Source organism: Trichosurus vulpecula, chromosome 6 (genome assembly GCF_011100635.1).
Source record: "Trichosurus vulpecula isolate mTriVul1 chromosome 6, mTriVul1.pri, whole genome shotgun sequence".
Lineage (NCBI taxonomy): Eukaryota > Metazoa > Chordata > Mammalia > Diprotodontia > Phalangeridae > Trichosurus > Trichosurus vulpecula.
Genome location: NC_050578.1, coordinates 6,474,785 through 6,488,507, shown reverse-complemented (window position 1 = coordinate 6,488,507; position 13,723 = coordinate 6,474,785). Strand labels below are relative to the sequence as shown.

At 44.5% G+C, this 13,723-nt stretch overlaps 1 protein-coding gene across 1 annotated transcript in view; it reads right to left on the bottom strand.

Moving 5' to 3' along the window:
- The window catches only part of USP53 (ubiquitin specific peptidase 53), a 67,493-nt gene that overhangs the window by 48,626 nt on the left and 5,144 nt on the right, over nt 1-13,723 (bottom strand). The window contains exon 2 of the mRNA XM_036762938.1: nt 4,047-4,764. Coding sequence (XP_036618833.1) covers nt 4,047-4,190 — 144 coding nt within the window. The 5' untranslated portion in view covers nt 4,191-4,764. The remainder of the gene's footprint in view (nt 1-4,046; nt 4,765-13,723) is intronic.

The window sequence follows — 13,723 nt, the reverse complement described above, 5'->3', positions numbered from 1 at the left end:
CCTCATTGTCACAGACAGAGCCAAAAGCAGCAATAAGAAGGGGGGCCCTTTTTATTTAGGGCTCGTTTTCCAGTGGTCAGTCATTTGTTTCTCTGCTGCTAAGTTTACCCATAACTAAATCTGGAAGTTATACAGAAAAATAAGTGGACATGCTCTGAAGCTTTTCTTAAAATATTCATTATTAAATGAAAACTAAATGTCGGGGTCCAGCTGAAACACAGGCCATTTCCCATACTCTGACAAATAAAACCAACCCATTATATATCTGAAGTGCCCACCTCATTCAGCCCACTATCACTCATTTTGGAGCAGAATTCTCCTGCTTTGGGAAACATTGCTAGATTCATGTCCCACACGCTGGAGGGCAGGGGGCAGCAGGTGAAGGACCAGGGCCCATGGCGGTGACCCATACCTGCTCTTCCCCCTCCCATAACCTGTCACCAACTTAGCAGCAAGGACAGCACCCACTGTGTGCCACACACTAGGAATACAAGGACAAAAATGAGAAGCCCTGATCTCAAGGAGCTCATCACTGAGGATGACTTCCAGGAGAAGAGAAGCTGTCTTTCTATTTCTGTCCCCAGCACTCAGCACAAATCCACTGAGGGACAGTGTGTGTGTGTGTGTGTGTGTGTGTACCTACATGTATGACACAAGGTAATTTGGGAAGAGAGACTGTCCCGAATGAAATTAAGCTAACTGAGAGACAAGGTTCAGTAACCAATAAATTGGGTCAGTGGCCTGTCTGGAGGACCAGAGACTCTGTGAGAGAGCTAACAGGGTCTTTCACAACAATCAGCAAGGTGACAGAACAAAATCTTGAACAACATAGGAGTCTTCTTCTGATTACCTCTCACTGACATATAGTCAGAACTGAGATTACGTCATTGGGACCTCCCCTCCTGAAATCCCCTTACACCACCCCGTGATTTGAGTCACAAGACAAAGGTTCCCAGGCAAAGGGAACTACAATAGTTTAGGAAGGACAGCTAGGGGGCACCAGAGTGCACAGAGCACCTGGCCTGGAGTCAGGAAGACTCATCTTCCTGAGTTCAAATTCAGCCTCAGAAACTTCCTAGCTATGTGACCCTGGGCAAGTCACTTAATCCTGTTTGCCTCAGTTTTCTCATCTGTCAAATGAGCTGGAGAAGGAAATGGCAACACTCCAGTATCCTTCCAAAGAAAACCACAAATGGAGTCACAGAGAGCCAGACATGAAGACCCAGAACAACAAAACAATTTAAATTGATGAGATCTGACCTTTTACATTAATCAGGTTTCTCTGGAAGGTGGGTGCTGAGTGGGGTTACAAAGGTGGAGGTAATTACAAGACAAAAGCCTGCAGTTAAGACAAGAGAGAGCATCACTGCCTTAAATATCTCCAATAAGCCCCTACTAGCTATGGGGAATTAATATTAATATGTAAGAACAAGATCCATCACCCAAAGAGAGGGGGAAGGAAAGAGAAGAAGCACTTATGAAGCACCTAGTAGGTATCAGGCACTGCACCAGACATTTAACAAAGGGTATGAACACCTTTTTGAAAACCCCTAAAAAAATTAACAAATGTATGAAAGAATGCTCTAGCCTACCAAAAAAGGAAATTTTAAAAACTTCTGAAGCTCCACCTACCCAGCAAACTGGCAAAGACAAAAAAAAGATGGAATTAGTCAGTTGGAGGGATGTGGAAAGACAAGCACACAAATACACTGTTTGGGAACTGTGAATTAATGGGTCCAATCGTTTGGGAAAATAAGTTGGATTATGCTTTTTAAAAGTCACTGTCCATTCTCTCTGACCCAGACATTCCTAGGCATCTACCCAAAGGAGATCAAAGGCAGAAAGCTCTCATTCAATGGACAGATACCCCAAACAGCTCATCTTGTGACAGTCAAGAAAATCAGTGTTCTCTTGGGGAATGGCTAGCCCAAGGGTCATCCAGGGATGTAAGGGAACACTACAGGCTGTAAGAAAAAATGAATGTGAAGATTCAACAAAGCATGAGAACATCTGACATGAACTAAACGGATACTAAACACAATGACTGCACTGCAAAAAGAAAGAAGGAAAAAGGCACACATGATGCTGTGACCATGATGCCCGACCTGGACACTACATGCAACATCAGACTCAGCTTCCAGGGGGCTTCCCTGAACTGCTTTCTCCCCTTTCCCTTTTCTTTTCTTTGTTAACAAGGAAGTTTGCTGGCTAGAAAAGGTGGATAGATTTAGGAATGAGGGAACTGATATAAAAAAGTTTTTAGTAAAAATTTCTAAGCGATGCTTCCAGACGGCTAATGCTCCCCCTCTAAGACCTTCCACTAGAACCCTTCGGCCAGGCTGAAGCAGCCAGGGAGGCAGCTGTGCCCAGCTAACTGAACCACACCCCCACACTGCCACACTTTGGCCATCATTTCCTTTCAGACCCTGATGGAGAAAGCCCAGGACCCTGAACCCAAAAGCCTTGCGAATAGAAGGATCCCCCAAACCACTAGACCTGCTTCCAGCCCCACCCCTTTGCCAGCATTGAGGGGAGAACTCACTGTGGTAGAGGAGCCACCTTCCTCATCACCATCAGTCACAACTGCTGACCGACTGCCACCAACAGGCAAATGAGCCCCCAAACCCGGGAAGTGGAAGCAACCCTCACAGAGCATTGGCCCTGCTTCCAGCCCAGTACTCCCAACCATCACAGACATAATGTGGGGAGAAGGCTCCAGCAGACAATGGGCCAGCGGTCCCCACCAACTGCCACGCACTGAATAGGCACCTGGAGGAAGAGCCAGGAAGCAACATGTGCCAAGCAAGGCAAACCAGCACCTTACATACAAAGTCCCCTCAGATCCTGATGACAGTCCAGGACCTGCTCCCAAGCCTTGGGAATAGCCTCAGCCATCGTCCTGGGAAGCAGCAGCCCCTGGGAGCAAGCACTCTGGCTACTTACTGCTCCTGCAAGGGCTGCAGCTCCTGGAGACCCAGAAAAAAAAGTTCTTATCACAGACCTTAGCCCTATCCAATGGGTCAACAACAGAAATGGCTATGATTTTATCAGTGGGTATCAGCCACACCTTTAGCTTGGCCACTGTCCCCAAGGATCCTGGGTCCTGCTGAAACCTTCCTTATGTATGCTTCCTCAACAGGATGTGAGCTCCCTGAGAGTGAGGATGGTCAGACTTTTCCATCTGCACCCCCAGAGCTTTGTTGTTCAATCATGACTGACTCTTCCTGACCTCATTTGGGGTTTTCTTGGCAGAGATACGGGAATGGCTTGTCATTTCCTTCTCCAGCTCATATAACAGATGAGGAAACTGAGGCAAACAGGGTTAAGTGACTTGCCCCGGGTTACACAGCTAGTGAGTGTCTGAGGCTTTAATGAATGTGCATTCCCTCGTTGGTTCATTCCTCTGATGCCTCCCTTGGCATAGGGGTGGCCCCTCAATGTCCACGTGTCGGGGAGCACAAGCTTTCCAGAGGTCCTTTCAGGTTGGAAAGCCTTGTGGGACTGTACTGAATTTGGAAAGGCTCCCCAATAGGTTAGATTTCAGATAACTGATTTTTTGGCTACAGAAATCCTCAAAGTCTGTTTATTAGGCTATGGAGGAGTTGCAGACTGTGGCAGCAGAGGAAGTAAAGACTCTAATCCTAGTACAGACAGCAGAAATACTGAAGAGAAAACATACAAAAGGGCGGTCCGATCAATAAAACTGTCATCCGTAACTTAGGTTTAGAAACAACCACCATGGCTTTTCTTGTTAAGTATTTAAATGAGACGTATACAGGGTGTCCCAAAAGTCTTGGTGCAGTCTGAAGCTTTCATAGATTATTCCTACTAATAGCTTTGAGAATTTCTTTGCAAATTTCTCAACTTTGAGAATTTTTATAGCAAAAAAAAATTATCTGGAAGTGAATAGCTTATTATTATTAATAGCTATTAAAGCTTAAAACTGCACTGAGACTTTGGGACACCCTGCACACAAACCACCTCACAAGCTTTAAAGGAAGACATATGTGCAGCTACTACAGACAGAATTAGTAAAAAGGCCTTACCTGTACAGCGCTGTTTAGAAAGCAACTGTTTTGTCCTGGTTCATTTAATAAGCCCTTGGTGGGGGCTAGCGATAACATACTTCCCGGTTGATAAACTTTGCCCAGGTTGCCCCCAGGTTTCCGTAAGAACTTCACCCAGGCCATGTTTCAATCAACGTGTATGTGCAGAAGGTGAGCGATCTATTTCTCGATGCTATCTCCAAAGATGAAATAGCTAAGCCTTCGATGGTCCACCAGGATTCCCAACAGTCTGATCTGCTACCAAGCCCAATATCCTTTTCCTTTGGGGTTTCCAAGTTAATGTCTTTCTTGATGCTATCACTTTCACATCAAGGCAGCTTGTCAATCTGCTTACAATGCCCATGAAATGCGGAGGCTCTAATAAATTAAAAAAGGAAAAACCAGGGCCTCAATCAGATGACAGGGCCTGGCAGATGACAATGTCTTAAGAGAAGATCACCACTACAAGAGTCAAGTGGATCCAGTTGGAGAGCATTCAGGAAAGAACTGAGAAAAGGCATATCTCTGTAAAGCACAACAATCTGCTTATCTTAACTAGGCCAAAAATGCATGTTATGACAACTTGGAGAATCCTGCTTTGGCATCATTCCTTTGGTCATCTATTTGACTTGTGTTTTCCTTTTGGGAAAGAAGAATCTGTCTTTCACGCATGAAATCGTCCCCAACGAGGCCATGTTTTGCATCATTGGCAGTCAATCTGAGAGAAAGGGAAAAATAAAAACATTTACATCCAAGGAAACATTAAACACTAAAGAATTCTATTTTACAGAGCAAAGCCTATCTGCAGAACTGAAAGAAGGCAAAAATAAGCTAAAAGTGCTATTTAAATGTTTCTGTAAAAATGAAAGCGCACCCCATTCAAACCCAAAAGTATCTTTTTCACTGGCTACTTCAAGCTTTAAGGGCTCTAGTCACAGTTTCATTGGAAAAGACAATGCATCAAAAGGTCATTTGATAAGATTCCGACACTGGTCTCTGTCAATATCAATTTTCCTATTCCACATAAATGCAAACACACAGAATAATATTTTGCGCAATCTATTTTACACTGTCCTTGCACACTGGTGCATAACATTTAGATTTTTAGGAAATCAAGTGAGGTGACATTAAAAAGAAGCATCAAGACCCTTTACCAAGGCTGTGTGACACTTTCTATGCAATTCAGTCTTAGGTAGTTACCTAGAAACAAGCAGCTCAGTGGATAGATATCCACTCAGCAGTGGATAAAGCACTGGGCCTGGAGTCAGGAAGACCTGAGTTCACACTGGCCTCAGACACATACTAGCTGTGTGACCCTGGGCAAGTCACTTAACCTATTTGCCTCAGCTTCCTCATCTCTAAAATGAGCTGAGAAGGAAATGGCAAACCACTCCAGTATCTGTGCCAAGAAAACCCCAAGGACAGTACTAGTGTGCTATGGTCCACTGGGTCACAGAGAGTTGGAAGCATAGAATACTAAAATGTCAAGTGATTCGCCCTGGGTGACAGACATGGCAAGTAAGAGGCAGATGTGAGACTGACCCAGATGATCATCCAGGCCAGGGCACTACTCACTACCCTAAGCATATAAATTAAAACAATCCCAATGGTACTTGGGAAACAGGCGAAGATGACCAAAAATAGAAAAGTCAATGTCAGAAGGACTGTGGGAATATGGGCACACAAGTGCATTGTTGGTGGAGCTGTGAGTTGGTCGAATCATAGTGGAAAGCAATCTGGAATTATGTGAAGGTGACTAAAATGGCCATACCCTAAATCAACATATTTTTAGCAGCACTTTCCTATTGTAGCAAAGAGCCGAAAACAAGGCAGAGGCCCCTCCATTGAGGAATGGCTAACCAAGTTATGGCACGCAGATAATATGAAATATTATGGTGTTGCAAGAAACAAACAAGACGATTACAGAGAACCAGTGAAAGAAAGCTTGATATGAAAGGATGCAAAATGAGGTAAGCATAACCAGAAAAATATAATATAAATGTAAATATAAAAGGAAGATAACCAAGCAATCAAAACTAAATGCTGAGAAATTCTAACAGCCAAGCTTGGCACAGGGAAGAGATATGAGAAGGAGCTTTCATGGATTCTCTGCAAAGGTAGAGAACCATGTGTGGGACACACCAACAGAGTTGGGGGATAATGTTGGTTTATCCTGCTGAACTTTTCCCCTCTTTTTAAAAATTCTTTATTATAAGAGAGAGTGGGGAGGAATACAGTGGAAAACAGGTGACATCCAGTAGATTCCAATGCAGACGATGATTTATAAAATGTTCAGCATCCCCACTTCCCGTCTTTACAGCCCTTACTTCCGCTCTACTGCCCAATCCATACCCTAGCAGCTCTCCTCTACTATCCCCTTGCTCATTTTTTTTCCATACTCAAGGAGCTCAGTCCCAGTCTTCTCTACCCAATGGAGCCCTTTACCTCTGGGGGGTTCTAAGTGCCCTCAAACAACGGCTTCCCAGTGGGCACCCACTTAAACTGTTCTGCACACCCTAGCCTCCTAACCTTCCATCTCTCTTGTGCCTCCACCCTTCAAATCTATTCTGTCCTCATTACAACTTCCCAATCACCACTGGCCCCTTTCATGCTTTCCAAGGCCATGGACCAGCCTACCTTGGGGCCTCACTTTCCTGCCTTCAAAACCTTGAATCTACAGTTAACCAGTTCAATTTTACACATTGTCCTCCATCCTTAAATCCTTTATCTCCATGGATTGTCACCACCACCTGTTCCTTTCCAAAGCCGACCTTGAATCACCCAACCATCCTCCTACTTCCTTCCCAGCGTACTACTAAGTGCTTTGGGAGGAAAGCATGCTACCACACCATATACAAACATACGAGTCCATTACACAGTTCTACTGCATGATCTCAATTTGCATCCAGCTGTTAGGTGCCAATATCTTTACTCCCTCTAGATTAACCATCTCGCTCCTTTCAGTCATTGGACAAGAGCTCCCTCCTCCCTATTCTAGTCTCAAAACCTCATAACATCATCTCCCACTCAACCCTCCTTTCCCCATCCTGACAAAGAAGCAGCTTTCATCCTTGCTGAAGCCAACCTTCCCCCTACCTGTGCCCCTGATCTCCTGCCCAGTCCTGTCTTTCCTAGCAGACAGCATCCGTAATCATTCCCCACCCCACAGGATCTCCAGTCTTTTCATATCTCTTGGTGCCTTCTCATCTGCCTTTAGGCATGCCCAAGTTCTCCCCGTCGACTCTGAAAACTACTTCACTGGATTCTAGCACCCCCTCAAACTATAATCCCATCTTTCTTGTCTCTTGCTCAAACTCTTTGGAAAATGTTGTCTGCACTTGCCGTCTCTACTTCCTGTCTTCTCAACCCTTTGCAGCCGACTTTTCGGCCTCATCACTGAACAGAACTGCTTTTGCCAAAATTACCAAGTTCTAATCTAACCCATCTAGACACTTATACTCAATTTCTCCAATGAGCTCAGTCTCAAATGACTAATTACCACTCCAAGCAGGATGCTGGATGTCCAGAAGACATCTCAAAACAGAAGTCATTAAACAAACTTTCCCCACAAACTCTCTCCTCTTCCAAACTTTCCTAGTTCTTGGGAAGGTCTAATCATCTTTCCCTTCTCCTAGAATAAATCCTTTGGTGTCATCCCTGACTTCTGTTCATTCCACATTTCCAGTCACCCATTGAATCCTGTGTTTCTACGTCTCTTGAATTCGATCCCCTCTTCCTACTCACCAGCTGGGCAGAGCCTTCTGTTTGGGCCTTCATCTCTTCTCCAAATGACACCAAGAGTCTCCCCCTAACTGGTCTCCCCACTATCTCTCAAGCACTCCAGGGCCACGTGGCTGTCCAAGTCATGTTCCTTAAGCACATGTCCTACTCCCCTACTCAATAAATTCCACTGACTTCCTATGACCAGAACCTCTTCTTTTTAGCTTTTAAAGCTCTTCACAATGGACCCAATCTAGTTTTTCAACTTCACTGTACATTTTCCCCATTCCGGCACTCTGATCTGACCAAACTCGCCTTCTCTGTTCCTCCCATACAACATCTCTGGTCTTTGTGCCTTTGGACTAGTTGGCTGTCCCCCCATGCCTGGACTACACATCTTACTTCTACCACGAAGAATCCCTCTTTCTTTGTTCAAGAGGAAACTCAAGCACAATCTTCAATAGAAAACCTTTCTTGATTCCTCAGCTGTTACTGCCTTACCCCCCCCCAAATTACCCAGTGTTCAACTACTTTGTATTTAGATTTGTCTATTTTTAATTAATGCCATATAGCTTCCCATATGAACTTGTTATCTCCCGCATTAAGCTGCAAACTGCTCTGAGTAGGAATTATTTCATCTCTGTATCCCCGGTGCCTAGCACAGAGGAGACCCTTCACTGATGCTTGCTGACTGCTTGTCTCTACTGAAAGTCCCCTGGGTATCTCATATGCAACATGTCCAAAATACAAGTCCTTGTTTTCCCCCAGACCTTCCCTCTTCCAAATGTCTGCATTTCTGTTGAGGGCACCACGATCCTTCCAAGTCACCCAGATTCATAATGTCAAAATCCCGCTGGCCTCTTCCTCACCCCCCTCACCCTCTACCTGGACCACACGGAGCAAGGGCCTGATGGTGTTGATGCTACCTCTACAATGACACTGGTCTGAGGGCCACCATCCTCCTAGTTCAGGCACTCATGCCCTCTAGGCTGGCCCCCTGCAGTAGTGTGAGAACTGTCCTACCTCAGTACTCTGGTTCATCTGACACACAGTTGCAGAAGGGATGCTCCTAAGGCCCAAGCCTGACCACACCGTGCCCCTCCTTGACAAGATCCAATGCCTCTCACTTGCCACCTCTTCTTTGGCTTTCAATCTGATGCCAGCCTGCCTTTCAAGGTTTACTCTGAACCACTATCCAGCACATACTCTACAATCCAGCCAAACTGGTCAGCTATCTGTTCCTTACTTACAGCACGATCTCCCATCTCTGAGCCTCTGACCTGACTGTCCCCCTCATCTGAAAGGTGCCCCCTTCACCACTTCCATCTTTAGAAACTGTAGCTTCCTTCAAAGTTCAGGAAAAATAAATGGATACATGACTTAGATACAAAAAGTCAAATCATGAACAAATCAAAAGAAAAAGGAAACACTTTTTACCACTGTGGATGAGGAAGAGTTAGAACCAAAAGATGGTACAGATCAGAAGATAAAATTAGTTGTATAGTTGGATATAACTGGATAATTTTGTTTACATAAAATCAAAAAGCTTTGGAACAAAGAAAACCAACACAGTTAAAATTAAGAGGGAAACATTTAGCAGGAGGAGGAAAAAAATCGTTGTACCGAGATATATAAAAAAAAGATCAAACTTCTAAGAACAAGAGCCATACTCAATGATAAATGGTCAATGGATATGAACAGGCGGTTTCAAAGAAAGAGATACAAGCCATCGACAACCATGTGGAATAAATGCTCCTTCACTAGCAAGTGAAGAAATGTGAATTAGTTCCACCTTACACCAGTCAGACTGGCAAAGAACACACAAAAAAAGGAAAATGAGAGTTAATGGAGGGGCCACCATAAACCTGGCAACATCACCAGCACAATGCTGAGGAAGCTCTGAATTGGTCCAGACATTCCGGAAAGAAATCTGAACGACTCCTCCAGTCACTGAACTGCATACACCTTTGACCCGGCCATCTGCTTGTGGGTCTATTCCCCCACAAATGAGGGGAAAAGACCCATATGTAAAGTAACAGTAGCAGCAGTAGCAGCAGCAGCAGCAGCCTTTTTATGTAGTGGACTAACTGAGAACAGCTCGATGTACTGTGGTTGTATAAATGAATTTAACGTAATGTTATTGTGCCAAAAGAGATGGTCTCAGAGAATCCTAGGAAGACCTGTATGAACTGATGCAGAGTGAAATCAACAGAACTCGGTGAACGGTTTCTTCTATAACAACATAGTAAAAATGAACAACTGTGAAAGACTTAACTACTCTGATCAAGGCAATGACTAAATACCACTCCAACCATGATTCCAGAGGCCCACTGATGAAGAAGGCTACTCCCCTCCTTTCAGATAGGTGATGGATAGGCTCAAGATGCAGATGTAACCAGAATGGCCTTTGTTTTCTTTGAATGACTCAGCTTACCTCATTGAGCTTCCCTGGACACTGGGGCTTGCTCTTCCGGGGTAGGAAGCCCAGCGACCACGCCAGGAATCAGAACTTCCTGTGTGATGAGCCATGGGGCTGGCTGAGGGGAGGTGTGTTAACCTGGTCTACACTAGGGGGAGGGGCCAAGTCAAGAACCAATCAGCCCTGGTCATTCAGGCGGCGCTTGATGATGTCAAAAACTCTATAAGAGGGGAGAGGACAGCTTTAAGACTCCTTTTTCCTTTTCCGGTTGGAGCCAGAGACACCTACAGCCGAAGCTGAGCTGCCGGTAGCAGAGCTGACCCGCACGGAGCGAGGAGTGCTGAGCCAGGACTGGAGGCCAGTGGGTAATCTTCTTACCGTAGAGGGGAAGCATGTATACGATTTTGCCTTATACTATCTCACTTCTCTATGGCCTCCTGGTTACCCTTGTGAGGCGGACTTATCGAGCCTCCTGCGTAATTGGATCACAATGTTCGAGAATATATAATTTAACTTAAATTATGATTGGATTGTGCATCCTAGAACATTGTGAGGGGTGGAGTGTAGCCAGAGTGGCCTTTGTTTTCTTTGAATGACTCAGCTTACCTCATGGAGCCTCACTGGACGCTGGGGCTTGCTCTTCCAGGGCAGGAAGCCCAGTGACCATGCCAGGAATCACAGAACTTCCTGTGTGATGAGTCATGGGGCTGGCTGAGGGGAGGTGTTAGCTCCAGAACCTGGTCTACGCTAGGGGGAGGGGCCAAGTCAAGAACCAATCGGCCCTGGTCATTCAGGCGGCGCTTGATGATGTCAAAAACTCTATAAGAGGGGAGAGGACAGCTTGAAGAGCTCTCTTTCCTTTTCCAGTTGGTGTGGGAGCAACGAGGAGCGTGACTCTGGGCCAGCCCTTGCTCTCGGGACGAGCCCAGATGTTGGTAACTATGAATTGTATTGGGTCTGTCTGTTGATATTTGTAACCTGTTTGTATTTTGGTTTTGAGGTTCGGGCTGCTGGTTTGTTTTCCCCCAAACTAAATGAATGTTTTGAACCTCAGGGTGCTGGCTTTTTTCCCCTGAAGTACGTGAATGAATCTGTATTTGGTGTATCTCTTGATGCTTGTCTCTGTGCTCCCCTGAACTAACTGAATGCTAACTGAATGCTGGCATTTTCCCCTGAACTAAATGAATATTGTCTGTATGCTAACTGAATGCTGGATTAAAGTAAGCTGGTCAACCCCTTCACCGTGCTTTCCTTGTTTAAGCAGATAAAAAGAACCTGTGCTTTCCCGGCATCCCGGCAGCCCCCTGGGTGCTGGCTGTGGGGGAGGGATCTTACACCCCCACTGAAGCTGCTAGCTGGGTTGTTAAAACAGCAGACTAAGACACACATTTCCAGATACGGTCAATGTGAGAATTTGTTTTGTTTAACTATGTATATTTGTCACAAGGGCACTCAGTACGACAAATAGCTTCCAAACCTCACCCTTTCAGTAAAGGGATAGCTGACAAAATAAAATTCCAAGAGGAAATAAAACCCACAAGCAACATGACTGCTGGAATGGAGCTTGATTATCAAAGCAGAAACAGGCCTTCATCCCTAGTGCCCAAAGAGACCTCAAAAACTCTACTGCTCCAACTCCCCCAACCCATGTCCTCTGCCTAGGATCACTAGTCTTTCCACTGTACCTACCGTTCTCATTGTACATGGGATGATAAATGAAAACTTTTTCAATCACACTATCACCAGTAGAATGAAATAATTTAAGTGTCAAACAGGAGGAAGATAAAACCATAAACAAAAACATTACGATAAAATTTCTCTTTCTCGTTAACAAACAATTTGGCACTTTGAGAAAATCTTAAGATTTCCCCATGATAACATCTGTTTGGCAATTTATTAGTGAAAATACTAAAATTTCAAATTAAGGTCAAATGAAGCAACTTTGGCTACTTACAAATTAAATCAGGACGATGTAGGATTAATGCTTTTTGCTTTACATGTGACTGTCTCTAACCAACAGAAATGCAAGACAACAAAAAACCCAAATGCTTAGACTGAGCAAAGACACCAAATAAGCGTGACAGAAATGCCCTGTCCTCCAGAAGGCAGCCTCCTCTCCAAGCAGGAGGCTCTCTTCCATGCCCCTAGCTCACTGACTTCCTGGAGGCTTTCCACTGCCCTCTGAGGAAAGCAGCAGCCAGACCAGACTCTGCTCAAACCAAGGCTTTGACTTGCAACAATACATTTTTAGACAAGTCTTTAAGAATGTGTCACCTCTCAAAGCTGGGACGGATGGCCAATGTTTCTCTTTAGAGGAGGAATTTTTAGTAAGAGCAGTATTATAACACTTCAATTAATAAGTCTCTGAGCTGACATGAACCCTGGGACTGAGACAACTTCGGGAGTCCTTAGTATTACGCCAGTGGTAGCAGGGGCCAAAATAGTGGGCACAGGGCAGCCTCCCACAGGCCTCCTCATAAAGGTGGGCTGGGATAAACCCAGCTTAGGTGAAAGTCAAACACCAAGATCTACATAAAGTGGGGAATGTGGCAAAGAGCCACTAAGCCTTGGCACCACCAGCATGAAACCTATGTTATCTGGCCATCACGAGAGTAAAACCTTTATTATGTTAAATCGGTTCACGTTAATATGGATCTGCTGAATCTGAATCTACTCACCTTCCACCCAGAACCCTAATCTGGCAGTTCCCTCAATGTAAAACAATAAAAATCTTGTTAATAATTTACTCAAGAAAACCCATTTTGGCTCTTTAAAGAAACAACAAAGAAGAAATGTTAACTATTACAACCCAGCCAGTCACTACTCCCACTGGTGAAAATAATCAGATGCCTTTTGGATACACCTTCTTCTACAACTGTGGCCCATTTAAGAAAATGCCCATGTATAAAAACCTTCATTTCAGAAAAGGAAAGCTTAGGAAGAGCACCTTGATCAAAGGATTCACCACTTCAGCCCAGCTTATCTTCTAAGCCTGTGGGCACATGATCTCCTCCCAAGCAGGGACTGGAGAGATAGTTTAAAATCAATTTTATTTTCTTTTCAGATCCAAATTCTCTCCCTCCTACTTTTCCCCCACTCCACTGGGGAGGCAGCTGTAGCCTTCTCATTTCTGTATCCCTAACACATTCAAAGAAGGGGCTTTGCTGAATTGTATTTTATTTTTGAAATTCTTCACATGCAGAGTGAAGACTGTAAATATGACAAATAAATATCAACCATTCAATAAGTGATTAAAAAAAGAACACAAAACCCTATGCCAACTAAGAACCTAGCAGCTTCCCCACCCCCTCACCCAAAAAATGAATGTGGGTGATCACTCACCAAAAAAAAAAAAAGGTACAAAACTAGTAAACAACCTAAGAATCTCTCAAGAAGGCAGCAGGGGTAAAGTGCTGCCAAAACAGGAAAAACATCTTCAACGCATGCATTCTTGCAGCCAGCTCACATGACCTGCTATGTCTTTTCTCCTCCAGGTTGAAGAGTCCCAGTTCAGTCAACATATGGAATGAATTACAAA